The sequence below is a fragment of the Colius striatus genome, chromosome 11 (genome assembly GCF_028858725.1).
Source record: "Colius striatus isolate bColStr4 chromosome 11, bColStr4.1.hap1, whole genome shotgun sequence".
NCBI lineage: Eukaryota > Metazoa > Chordata > Aves > Coliiformes > Coliidae > Colius > Colius striatus.
Genome location: NC_084769.1, coordinates 15,291,913 through 15,304,648, shown reverse-complemented (window position 1 = coordinate 15,304,648; position 12,736 = coordinate 15,291,913). Strand labels below are relative to the sequence as shown.

The following is a 12,736-nucleotide window of genomic DNA, read 5'->3' as shown; positions in this document are numbered from 1 at the left end:
CCCATGTCCTATCATTGGACATCACTGAGAACAGCCTGGCTCCATCCTCCTGACACTCACCCTTTACAAATTTGTAAACATTAATGAGATGACCCCTCAGTTTCCTCTTCTCCAAGCTAAAGAGCCCCAGCTCCCTCAGCCCTTCATCAGAAGGGAGATGCCCCACTCCATCATCTTAGTGGTCCTGCACTGAACTCTCTCCAGCAGCTCCCTGTCCTTCTGGAACTGAGAGGCCTAGAACTGGACACAAGATTCCAGATGTGGTCTCACAAGGGCAGAGTAGAGTGGGAGGAGAACCTCTCTCAACCTACTGCCCACACCCCTTCTAATGCAACCCAGGATGCCATTGGCCTTCTTGGCCATGAGTGTATATTGCTGGCTATATCTCCTATCACAAATACATGTTTACCTCTTGGTAAATAATTATTTGAGCATTTACCTTATGCAGTTGGTAACAAACATTACCAGTCAATGACCATCAGACAATAAGTAGCTCTCTGGAATGTGTTCTTTTCTATCTCATAAGAGGACAAAGGAGAGAAAGGTGGGGAAAAAATATTTTAAATGAAAAAAAAGAGCTAGTAGAAATATCATTTAACCAAAAAGCACAATATCAGATCATATCCCCTGAAGCAAAGACAGTAAAAGATGAGAAATCAGTGTCCTGAGCTTCAAATGAACTCTCAAAAGCAGAAGATACCCTGTCTCACACCCTATCACTGTTTCTCCTGTGGTTTCCCAGCTTGTTAACTGCACATACACCTGATCCTGCTGATGCATTTTGGGCTGTTAACCAGTTACAGAATATGATCAGCATCTTCAATGTAGCTATAAATCTTGTCCTTTAAAAGCAATTGTGTCAGCAGATTTTTTTTCCTGTGCTGACAAGACTTTTCCCAAGTATAAAGATATACCCATTTCCCCCTCACTGCCCCCAGCATCAAAAGCAATTGGTTTGCCATTTGTCTGAATACATTCTCTGTTGCAGCTCTGGTTATCTGTTACAATCACACTGCTTCTGGAGCCACTGCTGCAAAGGGGTGGTGAGAGCTTGCACATAGCTCTGCATGGAAATTTCCATTTAACTTGCCATAAATCCTTTTCAGAACAAGAAACATCAACATATGTTTTCAGATCAAGATCATATCCTTTCTCTTTCAGTACCTGTTTTGAGGAAGTGAGACAGAATTTATCTAGGAATTTCAAAGAAATATAATTTTAATTTAAACATATACTTTCTGTGTAAGAAAGTGAATAGCAACTGACTTGAGTCATCTCTAAATTCCAATTGATTCGACTGCCTTGGAGGGCTCTGTTGCACAGGAACTTTGATCTGTATGGGATAGGGTAAAGCACACTCACATGTCTGAAAAAGCTTACCTCTTAAAAGCATGGTGTTATGTTCCACAGAAACAATGATGACTGGCAGCCAGTTAGATGGTGAAAATAAAGGAGAGTGGAGGGGTGGAAACAGAAGAAGAAAACTCTCTTATTTGACTGAGGAGTTTTGGGGATAAATTCATAGTGGTAAATTACTTCTAGCAGCAGTAATAAACAACAGTGCTGCAGCACAGTGTAGTCACATGTTAAATTAGTCACTTTGGCATCCACTGCACAGAGTAGTTGCTTCTTTAGTTGGGTTTTTTTTTTTGTTAACTGTGTCCTAGCAGAAAGTTTGGTGATCTACAACACTTGATGCCTTCCAAATGCCCCCTAGTAATTTGTCAAAAGATAGCACAAGGTTGTGTTCCTGGGACACTTTCAGCAGTGTGCTGCACATGTCATACTCCAAAAATGGGAGATCAGAGCTTTGCACTGGCAGAAGAATGTCACATTCACCTAACTTTGCCATCACAAATACACTTAAGGAGCAGCAAAGCCACAAACCTCTACTACAGCTGTCGTCTTCTGCTCAAATATGCAAGGTGAAAAAGGAGTTGATGTGAGCAGGGACCATCCAAGGAATCACAGGCTATTTTCCATGTCCCGATGTTTCACAGCAAGGTGCTCAGCTGCGTGGTTGGCAGCAGTCCCAGGGTTTTAACAGATGTGCAGCAGCACATGAAATTCAGATGGCCTAAGCTGTCAGTGCTCCCAGACTTTTGTTTCAACCAACCAACAAATGTTACCACTCACACAAAAAGAATTTCCGACTTGTTCATAAAATAAAACTTTACTTCTGCAGTTTTCTGCCCCAGATATCAATATAAACCAGCTTTGTTTTCAGATCAGATGCTGCACTTCTGGGGTAACATTGCACGAAAGACATGAAGGGACAGCCAGAGGTCCAGCATCTTCCTAGCAGCTGCTAGGACTGGGAATGCACAAGAAGCTGGGAGGAACCATGGCCAGGACAGTTGATCCAAACCAGCCATAGGGCTGTTCCATGCCACAGAACATCATGCCCAGTATATAAACTGCGGGAAGTTGGCAGGGCGGGTTGAATCACTGCTCAGACATCTCTCAGTGGGTGGCAAGCAATCACATTGGGCATCACCTATTTTTTGGTTTGTTTTTTTTAATTCCCTTGGGTTTTATTTTTTGCTCTCTCATATTTCTTATCAGTATTATTATTATCATAACATATTCTTGTTCTTGCTATAATATTTGATTTTCATTTTACCTATTACTGTTTTTATCTCAACCTACAAGTTTTTTTAGATTTTTTTCCTGTCTCCTCCTAATCACACTGAGGTGGAGCTGTTAGATAGCAGCTGTGTGGTGCTGAGTTGCTAGCTAGGGTTAAAGCACAACAACATTTGTGCAGGATTTGGTTCATATCTGTTCCCCATGCACACATTCTCTTTTTTTATCTTATACTTCAGAACTGGATCCAAAGCTAAAATGTCGGTGGAAATCCTTTCCTCAACTTCAGTGGACTTAAGATCAAATACTCTGGGTTTGTTTACCTATAAAAACCTTTAAGTCATTCCAACAGCTTAAAGGGGATTTGGGACAACTGGGAATTGGTCTCTTAGAGATGAATTTATATCAGCTGAAGCCTTTGGAACAGGTAAATTACTATAATGTTGTTCCTACTCTCAGCTTCATATCCCTTCTTTCACATACACAAAATCACTTGCATGAAGGGTCGTCTCAGAGATGGCGTATCTTTGGGACATTTGTTGTTCTTGCAGCTCTGTTACCTTCCTGGCTTGCCCCGATGCCTGTCTGTAGCAATTTTTAAAACTCTTTTCAAATATTTAATATATTTCTTGTGCCAGAATTGAATAAGGTGGATGAGTCTGTATGCTGTCAAACATTACAAAATGCAGTTACATAGATGTACACCAGCTCAGGATCTGCTGCAGATATCCTGTCAGAATAACAGTAAAGATGACATTTTATAAATGATCAAATATCTCTTGAACAGTACTGGAGTGTCTGGAGTAGCATTAGCCAAGATGGTGAAAATGTATAAGCAAAACCTGTAGACAGGTATTGCTTGGCATATGCAATTTTCCGGTGAGAAATTTCAATGGCACATTTATATAAACTGAATGAATATTTCAATACTCTGTAAAACTTTTATGAATCCCTTTATTCTTTTCTGGATTGCTTCAATCTCATACCTAATTCTGTACAACCATTTTTATTTCCTGTAACTACAGGGTACAGGACAATGATGAAGACTTAGATGATATCAGCACAAGGAAACTCAGCCTACAAGTGACTCTGCAGTCTTCTTTGCATCACAGAAGATTCAACCACAATCTGACATGAAAGTATTGCCTATGTAATATTTCACATGAAGTAGTACCAAAACACATACAGCTACAAAAGTTTCAACCTTCAAATTCTATTTGTTGCATGTCTGGACTATAGCCTTCACTGCGGAGATTTGGTCATCATTAACAGAAGAAAGCTCTTTGAAAACAGATGATACAACTGTCCTGGAATTATGTAATTAAGGACAGTTGGTTTTGATTTACAGGTTTCAGTTTCCATGTCCAAAAGGTCTCTTGACCTGGTAACTATCCTTCCAGTCTGTTGCAGATCTTTACTTCAATGAATGATAGTTCACAGTGCCTGAGCACCAAAGTAGGTGGAGAGAAGCACTTAAAAAAACAATTGAATGGATCTTTCATGTCTACGCATAGCTCTGCACAGACAATAACAAACCTATGAAACCAGGCTAATCTGTCCTAAGACCTGAATGACTTGTGCCACATTATGTTGAATATACTGGTAAAACGCTGTTAATCACCTGACCTCTCCACAGCAAAACCTCATCTGTCTCTAGTAGCGTCTCAAGTCACATCTGACCAGTTCAGAAATAAACCCAAGGTCCCCTGAGAAATAAACACCGGACCCTTGTTTCCTCATTTGTGGACTTGTTTTTGTTTTGTGCAAGGGACCAACATTGGTCCTTTTTTTTTACATTGTCAGTCTTCTGTGGTGATAAGCCACACATCTGCAGAAGTATCTGAAGGTAATTATATGGCCAAAATGCCCCAAGGCAACAATGTTTGTAGGCTGCCCTAAATCCCATATCACAAAGCTACACATCCCAGGTCTTAGAGGATCATCACCTCCTGTTATGAAGGAGAATGCCAAAGAAAATACTCATGCAAAAGCAGTTAAAGCAGTAGATGAGTTCTCTGTTGTCTGGAGATATTAAGTCCTAAATAGAGCCTACCTGCACAATGAGCTTAATAGTGCTTAATAGAGCACTATCTGCAGAATTCACAGCACTTTTTTTCAGCAACTAGTTAACTTGCTTTAAAAACAGAAATGAACTATTTAAATAAAAGGTGATACCATTCCTAAATAAAACCCTACAAGAGATCTTTTGCCTCCCAGCAGCACTGGAGGTTTTGCAGCATCTGACTGTCTTGCACTAGCAAGAAGCACCATATCGCTCTGTGTTGGTCTTAGGTCTGAGAAACCTTTACCACCTGAGTGAGACAGGCCACTGCATCCCTAAGCAGAAAGACAAGAACAACTACTGAAAACTAAATGATGATTATGTATGTCACATTAAATTTTAACTCATAAAACTCATTCTGGAGCCCTCCCACAGCACTGACAGCATCAACAAAAAGCTCTTTGAGAAAATGTGAGTTAAGATGTAGCCACTTACTATAGGAGCAGCCGAAGACTTCAACTCTCAGTCCTATCTGCCCACCGACATTCCACTTCAGAGGGACGAAGCGCAAGAAGCGGGCTTTCACGGAGTGCAGAAATTTGTGGTGTACCACACTGTCAGCGTTGCTGTTCCCTGTGAAAACCTGGAAGGACAGAATCTTGGTGAGACATTTAACACTGAGAGGTGAATGCAGCACTCTTAATTAAGGCTGTGAACTGCCATCCCTTGTCCTGATCCTCAGTCTCATAAATTACTCAAAATTATGTAAAGTGCTGGTCCAGTTTTATTCTAAATTCTGTGTCTTTTATGGAGGGATAAGAAGTAGACAGCAGCACACAGAGCACCTCAGTAGACTGGGAGAGGGCAGGTGGGCATGTACAGGGCATTTCAAAAGCAGGCTGCAAATGGGCGTGTTACAGAAGATGTTGGATAATTTCTCCAAACCCAGGATATTCCTGTGCACTACAACACTCCACTGGCCCCTAACAAACACACAATCCCTTCATAGCACTGAAGGATGGGGCCCACTTTTGCCTTTGGTGCACTCAGGATAGTAGAAAAAGATTGTCACAAGGCATTGAAGTTAGACAAAGCCTTGGCAAATGAGCAGGAAGTGTGCAACTAGATGGCACATGGAAAACTCAGTCAAGACATAAGAAGAGATGAAAGCCTGAGTCAGTACACAAGAGAGTCAGCATTTTGACTAAATTTGCACTCAAGAGAGTTAAAGCTTCCAAATAATAATAATTTAACTTTTTTTTTTCTTGGCTATTTGATTAATTGCCTGCAACTGCAAGACAAAATTAATGGCCTTACTCTGAATTATCACTTAACAAGTGGAAATGCTCTGATTGATGAAGAATGACTGCAGGACTTCATAGGCGAATCTTCAGACAAACATCCAAGCTCTGATCCTGCCCAAAGCTTTTCCAATTCATCTTTACACCTTTCCTCTAATATTAGGCTGGGAATATCATAGATGTCCTGCAGTCTTAAGAATATTTGAGTAACTCAGCTAGGACTGAAATTCGAAGCTAAAAGTTTTGTAAAACATGAAAACTAAAGACACAACTCGTGAAAAAATAATGTCACGGGAAGACTGTATTTGTAAAAGAGGTTCTTCACTTTATAAGTATAACATTTAATCATAAAAAATTGCACCAGTTTTAAATGGTTCTCCAGTTCAAAAGCTGGCACTATTCACCTACGCAATGAAACTGCAAGAACAAATTGGAATAACCCTAGTAAAGCAGACCTGCAATTAATTCTTAATGTTCAAAGGAGGGGTTAAAGAGATTGGGGGCTTCATTCCCACTGTGGGGGAAAAAAAAAGGTCTAATTAGCAACTGTTTACATTTTTATTAAATGCAGGCATTCAATTTTTTTTCCCAGATGCTGTTAAAAATAGTATAAAACTTCAAATTCAAAGTGTACTTGTTTTACTAAATGCAGCACTCAGTAGAACATTTCCAAGGCACAGTACTTTGAAACCCTACTACACTTATTTCATTTCACCTTAAAAACTCTGACCTGGCAAAATTCTCCTATATGTAACAATCCTTATTTTGCATTTAGCAATGAATGCAAAAAAACTCCTGTATCTCAGTTCCCAAAAACATGCTTTCCACCGTTCATCCTCAGAGGCCAGCAATACCAGCAATTTTACTGAAACTATCTCTCACAACCCCAGTCACCACAGTCAAGAGCCACGTTTCAAAACATATGATCTGCAAAATCATTTGTTTTCAGAAGCAGTCCTAGTTACAGATGGGATGGAGTTAATTTTGTAGCTCTTCTTCTGTACTTTTTATGCACGAGATCTTTTTTTTTTCTTTGCTGTAAGTATTATGCGATGGTTAACTAATCTCTCAGAAATTCAAATATATTATATATAATTATCAATTTCTGTGTGGGGATTCTTGTTGATCTTAATTCAAAGTTAACCACACAGAGCAGTTCAGCAGCCTTGCCTATCAGATATGTTTTGAGGAGTGTCACAAGTAGCACTTCAAATGTCCTGGGCTTACTTATACTGCTTTCCAGATATGAGTCCAATTCAGATTCCAGCAGACAGTATTTCAGAGGGTTTTTTTCCTTTATATTTCAATTGAAAAATCTTGTTCTTCTCACTAATGAAACTGTCAGCAGAGAGTAAGTCTCACAGTCAGAGCTGTGGTAGCGCTCACACTTCTATTAAGATACAGATATGTAAGATGGATCAAGAAGAGTATTGTTTTCTGATTGCTTAGAAAGCTCATCTAGTTAGAATTCTGTGATTATATGAAAATCTCATCTTTCATAAAATAAGAAAAAAAAAGATGTAAGAAAGAAGAAAAAGAACAGGGGAGGAACAAAGAGATTCCGGTCCTCTCAGTTGTGAAGAAAAGCTTAAAATGTGGTGACCAGAGTGCAAGTAAAAGGTGAAAAGTAATAGACAAAAGAAAATGTTCACTTTAATACGGCAATGCTGTGAAACAAGGGCTTGTGCTGTTTTTTTCTCATAATCCTCTCATGCTGTTAATACTGCACACTGCAACATGGAAACAAAAGCTAGTAATTTTTTGCTTTGTATGAAAAAGAAAATGTTCTGGGAGAAAGACCAAGTTGGAAAGTACACTACCTCTAGAAATGTCTCCTTCCAGTCACAAAGTAATGGGAGCTAGGTGATTTGTGAGTACGACTGTGTGCTAAACAGCCCACACGTTCCTGCTTGGAAAGCAGCCAGGAAAACAGCTTGTGCCAGCACACAGTGTCATGCTGTAGGCAGTGGATCCTCATGGCTGCTGGAAAACCGTAAAGGCAGTTTACAGCTACCTGTAACTGTTGGTAAGGGCAGTCTTGACACTTCTGTTGCAGGGCAAATCTGTAAAGACATTGTTTTGCAAAGCTGGTGCAAACCACACACCCAAGAACAATGCATGGGAGTGTCAGCACTGCTTGCATACACAGAAGCAGCTTCTCTGTTCAGCACACTTCAGGGACTGCCTCTGCAGTCAAAGGAGCTTTGTGGTCTTGCCAGCTAAAACAGAGACAGCTGTACCCTACTGTCCACAAGCAAACCCAGGTGCCCACCCACAGGCATCTGTGCTAGACAGTCTCTTTCAAAATACCTCAAGGAAAATCCAGTTACTCACATCCAGCCCCCAAAATAGTTGATTGTATGTGACATACAACCACCTAAAAATGTCTTTCCCATGTTGAAACAGTCACATCCATAAAAATCAACCCTTCAAAAGTTCAATACATCCCTTACAGCAGTGTTTCTCAAGCTTCTCTGATAACAAAAGAGGCAACGAAACTCTTGGGGGAAAAAACTCCACAGGCAATGCTGTATCCATCGATCTGCACCTACAAGATGGTTTTGCATGCAGCTGGCACATCACTGCTTGCTGCTAACTGCGGGGCTTCACTGTGTATGCCTTTAGGACTGCTTTGATTTTCGCTTCCAACTCCCACTGCTATACAGATAACCGTCCAATATTTTATGGACCACCTGTGGGCTGTAGACCATTGATTGAATAACACCAATTGCCATAGATGGTCACTTGAAAACTTAGATCCACAGCTGACACAGAAACAATCCATCCATTAAAGAAGATGAAACAAGGAAGCAGTTCCAGATTTTGTAGCTCTGGAGGTTCAAATATTGATTAACATTAAACTTATCAGTGAGAATGGCAGAAATATTTCCACTTGAAAAATGGACTCTATTACAACTTGTTGTTGATGAGGATTAATTCACAGGAACAAAACAACAAACTAGAGAAGAAAACAAAGCACCCTCATGCCATTTCCCATGCAACACAATTGCTCTGGAAGGGAGGATAACACTGAAATCAGTCGTTTCTTACAAGTCCTGTAAACACAACAGACTGATGATTTACCTGGGAAATTCTGCTTCTGGCATTCTATGGGGCTTATAAATCAAAGAGCTCCATTAGTGCCAAATGTTGTCACCAGCTTCTTGAAGTCAAAAGCTTCTCCCTAGCACTAATGGCTGTAAGGTTAACAGCTTGCCACAGGCAGGGCTGCCTCTCAGACCAAGTTCATTTCATGATGCCTGGCCGTGTGGTGCCCCACTATGACACAGACCATGGCACCACAGTAATATTTTATGAGGCTTTTTTTATGAATCAACAAAGGCAGGTCCCATTGGTACAAAGAGGTGAGGTAAGAACAGCTGCAGTAGTTTGGAGCAGGGTCCAACCAGCCCAGTGGTATCTCTTCAGCAGTGGTTGTCAGCACATAGGGAAGAGTAAGAATGAGACAAGCATACAGAATGCTTTTCCCAATGCACAGCCCACCCGATTCATGGGTTATACAGAAGTGGAAGAAAGCAGAATTCCAGTCAGATGAAAAATAAAACTTTCAAAAGAAGTTTAAATCTCAAAATCCCCACAGTTACCTGGAAATTTCCCTCAGGAAAAAAACAACAATTCAAACAAACAGGCTGTTTATACAACTCTCTCATTCAGAGGGATCCAAAAGGTGTTCAAGGGCAGTTCAGGAAAATGTCACACGACTGTTGTGAAATATGACAGTTGTTTAATAACCCTGCAGACACACATTTGTTTATCTACCTCATGTATTAATTCAGATCTATGCCAGATAGCACCAGTGAGATCTTATGTGCTAAAATTTAAATTGCCTTTTGGCCAAACTCTTACAGTAGTCTCTACCTTTAGACAGACAAGTGGAAACTGAGTGCAAGAAAAGTGTCTGCTCATGAAAGCCTAATCAATTCAAGAGATAGCATCAGATGCAGGACTTTTTCTCAGTTGCCCCTACACACATACTCTGCACAGTAAATGGCAACTTATTTACAGAGCTGCAGAAGGTGGTTCCCATAATGACTCTGCTGAATATATTTTTCTCTCCCACTTTGTTAGGCAGGTAATGGGATGGATTCAAAATGAGTATGCAAGCAGCAACACAGGCACAATCAGCCCTGAACAGTGAGCAGGCAGACCTGAGGTTAACTACCTTCTAGGGGAGATATTTTAAGAGGTATTGAATACCCTCATTTCTGCCAAAGTCATTCTGATGAACTGAGCTGAGGAAAAAAAAGAATCAGATTATGAATGTGCAGAGGGCATATAACACAGATGTTAGCAATTTACAACATTTCAACCTTCGCTGAAAGAAATACAAGCACAGAAAAGAGCACTCCACCTTCAAATCTCACCCATGACATCGCAGTATGTCGCCTCCACTGCCTGAAGAAATAAGGACAGGAGCATACTTAATTCAAGATATTCAGCAGCTTAGTGAAGGAACCAAAAGTGAGACAAAAAGCAGCTAAGCCTGTCGTAAATCCCAAAACTGCAACACTTTGAGAAAAACAATGTAATTCTCTCTTTTAAACTTCCCTAGTATGATGAGAAAGATCAGGAGTTAGAAGTAAGCACTGTCACACAGAACATGGTTTGGGTGTATGCCTCCAAGTACCTCCTCAAATATCTGAGTGTACAAACACTTTAAAGAAAAGATGAATTCCTAACTAAGAAAAAAATATGACAATCTGAAGCAGGAAGGAGAAAGCATTGCCTAGTTTTTAATATTTTCTAGGTTGAAATAAACTCTGACTCAAGGACAACTTTTCTCCAGATGCAATGGGATTTTAATTCTGCTTGAACTTGCACTACCTGAGAAGTAACTCAGTGGGATAATTCATTGTGGATATCAAACCCAGGTTTTGGGGAAGTCAGTGTTTGAAACCAAGTTGCAGTACGGGTCCTTTTTGTCTGCTTGTATGTGTGGAAAAAGACCAAATACTACCATGACAAGGACTCAATAGAGCTACAAATGGAAACTCAGTAGCCTCTGATTTTAATAGGATGTTACAGAGTTTTTTCACATAACAATTATACCGCATCAATGCCTGCTAACAACACCTTGGACCTGGACAGATTTGTGGTGCTTTTTTAATAACAATGTAAAATTTAAAAATCCATTTATTTTCTGCTGTGAAACAAGAGCAACTGTCAGTTAAGGCAGTTCTAGAAACACCCATTCATCTCAGCACAGCCATAAAACTTAAAGAGAGATTACACATAGATATAAAAAAAGAGAGAAGGGAAAAAAAGTGAAAAAGCCCTGCTCAACACATCAAGCCAGAACCATTAACATCTTGTCATGAAAAAAATGCATTGAAATAGCTTTGCTGTCATCTCACTTGCCCAATGTCCAGTTTGGGAGCTGCTAAAAGCTCCTCCTCATTTGGAGGATGTGTTAAGAGCAACTCTCTGGCACAGGAGTTCATGGCAGGACCTGGCCCCTGAGAGTTGCCCTCTTTCAGCATGTGGCCTGAAAATTCTTTTTGCTATTAGAGACAGTCAGACCATAGGGAGAAGGAAAGGATAACAAAGATGATTGCTTAGCTCCTTAAAGAGCTACAGCTTAGATCTTTGTATTCAGGTACTGCACAGCCATATTTGGCACATGGTTAGAAAACCTATGGATTGTGTTTTCTCACTTCTTATCAAAAGGCAATTTAAACTTTCTTTCAATTGTCTTTGAAACAATCCCTAAAAAACAAAGTATATTGTTACTTCAACTACAGGAAACTTGCGTGTTTTGGAGAGTCATCGGGACCCTTCTCCACAGATTTAAGCAGGTTTCAGATTCAGCCCAAGAGGAAACAGCTGCCAGCCTTGCTCAGAGACTGAAGGGTGGAATGTGTCCTTCAAGCATATCACTCACTTCCAAGCATCTCCTCCTACTTCACATCTGTCTTTCCTGTTAGTGTACCATGGTCTCCATAACAAAAGGTAAACAGTCATTTCAGATTAGCAACCTTCTAAACCAAGTCGTCTGTTTCCAGGATTGTACTTTTTCTTCCAAGTTGAATTTTATTATTCCAGCTAATCTGAACCCCAATGTACCACTGGAAAGAGAAACCGTCATTTTACTTATGTTTCTTTTCTTAACACCAGCTACATTTTTCTCATTGAAACATTCATCCTTAATGAGAATCTCAAAACCAATATCCCCTTCCACAGTGCCAGAGCTGCTATTAGAGAGGTGGAGGAGAGATGGTAGATACAAGAGGCACCTGTCAAAATTATCCTCCTTTAACATATTAACATATTTGTGTCAGGAGGTTGGGATATCCCTTTTTTCTATTGTAGCTAGTAACAGGACAAAGGGTAATGGGATGAAGCTGGAACACAAAAAATTACACTTAAATATAAGAAAAAACTATTTCACTGTGACGGTGAGGGCGCAGTGGAACAGGCTGCCCAGAGGGAGTGTGGAGTCTCCTTCCTTGGAGGACTTCAAGACCCTCCTGGACATGTTCCTATGTGAACTAATCTAGGTGACCCTGCTGCTACAGGGGGGCTGAACTAGATGACCTCTAAAGGTCCCTTCCAACCCCTACCATTCTATGATTATCAGAGGTAGTGACAGCTTCTCTTCCCATTCCTCCATCCCCAATGGACGAATTAAAAAGTTGGTCTACAAAGAAGTAGTGTTACTTCCCTGTACAGTGTGAATTAAAATGAATGGGTAAAGCATGACTTATCAAGTAGGGGTCCTACTGGGAAATACGCAATGCACTTGTTACTTATTGAGGGGCTGAGTGCTGTGCCTCAGCAATGCAACATCCACCTGGGCTCATCAGCATTAGCTAGTCACCTCTGACTA

At 40.4% G+C, this 12,736-nt stretch overlaps 1 protein-coding gene across 1 annotated transcript in view; it reads right to left on the bottom strand.

Annotated features, from left to right (window-relative positions):
• The window catches only part of CNTNAP5 (contactin associated protein family member 5), a 219,257-nt gene that overhangs the window by 155,654 nt on the left and 50,867 nt on the right, over window positions 1-12,736 (bottom strand). Inside the window, exon 4 of the mRNA XM_062005163.1 lies at window positions 5,084-5,231. Within this exon, the coding sequence (XP_061861147.1) occupies window positions 5,084-5,231 (148 nt within the window). The remainder of the gene's footprint in view (window positions 1-5,083; window positions 5,232-12,736) is intronic.